General features: G+C 39.5%; 1 protein-coding gene across 1 annotated transcript in view; it reads left to right on the forward strand. All coding sequences in view use genetic code 11, as the record gives it.

Annotated features, from left to right (window-relative positions):
- Positions 1 to 3,338, forward strand: part of EGR_00597 (Voltage-dependent P/Q-type calcium channel subunit alpha-1A) — a gene marked incomplete at both ends in the record, with an annotated part of 19,129 nt that overhangs the window by 8,698 nt on the left and 7,093 nt on the right. Inside the window, 4 exons of the mRNA XM_024489846.1 lie at positions 271 to 330; positions 901 to 1,086; positions 1,178 to 1,262; positions 1,597 to 1,771. Coding sequence (XP_024355843.1) covers positions 271 to 330; positions 901 to 1,086; positions 1,178 to 1,262; positions 1,597 to 1,771 — 506 coding nt within the window. The remainder of the gene's footprint in view (positions 1 to 270; positions 331 to 900; positions 1,087 to 1,177; positions 1,263 to 1,596; positions 1,772 to 3,338) is intronic.

Genomic DNA, 3,338 nt, shown 5'->3' on the forward strand with positions numbered 1-3,338 from the left:
CTTTTTCTTACAGCGTTGATCACCTCAATAAACAAAATTCCTTGAGCTCTCTGCAGTCTTCCAAGTTTTATTATAAAAAGCCACGCGAACTCATACAGTTACCTTATAAAATTGCCTCACTGACTTGGAGTTCTTGCTGAACAGGTACGTGGCTGGCTAAAGTGCACGCAAAGTCTTTCCTTGTGCCCCTAGTAATTTGGCCAAATACGGAGAGAGATTGAACTGATTAATTTCACGACTTTAGTTTCCCTGCCCTCGTGTCTCTTTCAGAGGAAGTAATTCTGGCCGAGGATACGACATCGGCAGAGGACCGGATACGCATCATTGCAGGTAAAGTTGAATTTGGAATTGGGAGGTGACCTAGGTTCGCTGCTATTTCAGTGATGGAGAGTTCAAATTAAAATTCTTTACTTTCGAGTTCGTATATGTCAAGTTGCCCTTGGCTATTTCTCACTCTTAATTCAATTTTTTTTCTTGAAACGATTGAATATTTAAACCACTGAGAATTTATATTTAATTTAGAGGTCAGAGAAACTTTAACGAAGTATCCTTATAAAGTAATCTGTTAAGAGTACTGCAGGATGCAACTAAACCAACACCTTAAAAGATGATCGAAATAATTTTTGAGGTGGAGTAGAAAATAACAGCGATAAACCTAACCTATTATGCAAATATTTCCTCCAGCAATTAATAAGACATGGATGAAATGACAATAAAAATCCATTTAACAAATATATCCAGCAATCCAGAAACAGATAAAACAAAAGCAGTTCAATTGGTGATGATTGGTCGGCGTCTTGAGTTAATGTAATGTGCTTTTAAAAGAAAACAATGTGACGTTGAAAAGTTGATACCATTAATTTGATCTCTCATTCATCAAATGTTGTTAGCCTATTGAAGAGAAATTTCCTACATTTCTCATATGTTCTCATCCTGTAATTCTGGCAAAAAATACCCAAACACTTCAATTGCTGTACTTTTCAGCTCGAAGACGAGCTCAGAAGGAGCGGACCAAGAAAAACATCAAAGATCCACAGGGACAGGATTTAAACTTTGAAGACTCTGAACTCTATTCGGATAACAAAGGTACATCCGCGAGATCTTCATTTTCACTCTCCCTCATCATCGGACTTTTATTTTCGTCAACTGCTGTATTATAAATTTCCTCTGCTTTTAGGAAACGTGTTCAATCAACAGGGCTTACTGCTTAAACCGGGCAAAGGACGATTCGAAGCCTGTTGGAGAAATGAAAAGCGATTTCGGTGATTTTTGCAGTTATTTTGCTTTTTAATGCTGCATGAATATGTACATAAGCGTCTAGTGGCACCGATTACCCAAAATTTGTGCTGTTTATTCTGAATACTAATCTTCTATTTTTGACCTCTTTCATTGTTCCTTAAATAAGGACACCTTCATTAGCAAAAATTAGATTTGAGCACGGTGTTGCTAAATGTTTTCCTTGGCTTCTCCTTAGCATATATTGAATTGAGAAGTGTCCGTGCCTATTGACACATCTGGTAGACTTTTTTACTCCAGCATTGATCTAATTTTGGTGGATTTAACTCCTTTTACAAGTTATGCTTACCATGCCTTTAGGTACGCAGTTCGGAGGCTAGCTAAGAGCCAGCTGGCGTATTGGAGCGTGATTGTTTTAGTCTTTCTAAACACCATCTGCGTCGCAATTGAACACTACGGTCAGCCTGCTTGGCTTACTAGTTTTCTATGTGAGTTAAGCGATATTGCTTTTATGCCTCTTTTTCTCGTCCTCGTTGTAATTCCAAAAAAGAGGCTCTTTTCGATGCCTCCATACTAGGTTTCAGGCAGAAGATTTACGGTAGAAAATCAGTACTTCACGCATCCATTTCTTAGACTTAATTACCTCACCTAGGAGTTATCTTCCGTAGCACAAAGGAACATTTGCCGCCTGGTAATTGAGGTAGCGATATCAGCTGCCACAATGGCTGCACTACATTGCTCATTTCGACTGAAAATTTTTAAAATTTTGCGGCTGTTAAGTTGAAGTCTTATCTAAAAGCGCGATGAACAACCTCTGCCATCTCTAACGCCAAATCAATCATCATGCTTTGAGCATTCGGTGATGTTACAATGAAGCAAAATAACAAGGCGCAATAGAAAGTGAGGTAGAACTTTTAAACTGACCAAACTACTGGCTGGAAAAACGCAGCAAAATTTACTTTTGACTATCAGAAAAGTAGATGACACACTGAATCTGATGGGGCGTAGCAAAAGCTGTTCAAGCCACGTCCAATATCAGTAGTGACTTCTAAAGATTAGGAGCACCAATTTAATGGGGGGAAATGGCCTTTTCTGATAGCAGAAGGTACGTGATCTTGCCACATTAGGATAGCACATGGCCACACACAGGATGTGACCGCAAAACATCCATAAATCGGGATAGTCGAGAGGACTTGTTGCACTTGGGGTCCTGTCCGAGATCAAACTGGAATCACGTTTGTTCATAGAAGGCCTGCCATCGGTTTCGTTAGGTGGGTTCGTCACCTGTATTTTTAAGTGGAAAATTGACACAAAAGTAAAGGAATTTCTTAGAATAAAAACAAGATTATCAGCACAATGAATTAGACGCCTGGTGAGTCTGTTTTAATGAAAAATCTAAACGTGGTAGCAGTGATTAGGATTGGTTGTTTGTGTCGATTAATTTATGGGAGAAGTAACGACTGCGTCACGGCGGAACGCAATCAAGAAGTGCCCAAGGGCTGGCAAATACATCCGCCCAGAGGCTCTTTTAATCCTAGCATAGCAACGCCTTGTGGGTATTTTGTGGGCGTTCATAGTCTGCGCCATTATTATCTTGGGGCATCGTTTACCACATCGTAAAGTCCTACAAATTCTTATCAATTATGCAGTCCAGGCAAGCAGTATTTATCCACCCGTTTGGCGGAGACATCAAATTAGGCCAACCGGAGGACGTGGTGTGCTGTTAGATAATATTTAGAAGTTGGAAGAAAGGAGAGAATCGACCTAGCACTCAATCAAGTGGGGAGGGAACCCCAACGTCGTCATAATCGCGCCCAATCTCAGGTTTCGGACAGTCCCCAATCTGGAGCCAGTCTGTTCATTAATGGGGTTATACCGGTGGCTAAAGACCTAGGCTTTGAATTTAGGCGCCATTTTTTTGCTGTAGAAAAAATATAATTTTGTAACTTGGGGCGGTTTTAAATATAACACATCTACTTCCGTAAAGCTCATTTCCTGACCAATCGTTTTAGTTTTGAATTAGCTACAAACTACTCTTCTATTATAATTATATTTTAACTTTTTGAGGTTATTTTTCCAAATAGCTTTAGTTTTGTTGGAAA

This window comes from Echinococcus granulosus, assembly GCF_000524195.1.
Source record: "Echinococcus granulosus chromosome Unknown EG_S00002, whole genome shotgun sequence".
Taxonomy (NCBI): Eukaryota; Metazoa; Platyhelminthes; class Cestoda; order Cyclophyllidea; family Taeniidae; genus Echinococcus; species Echinococcus granulosus.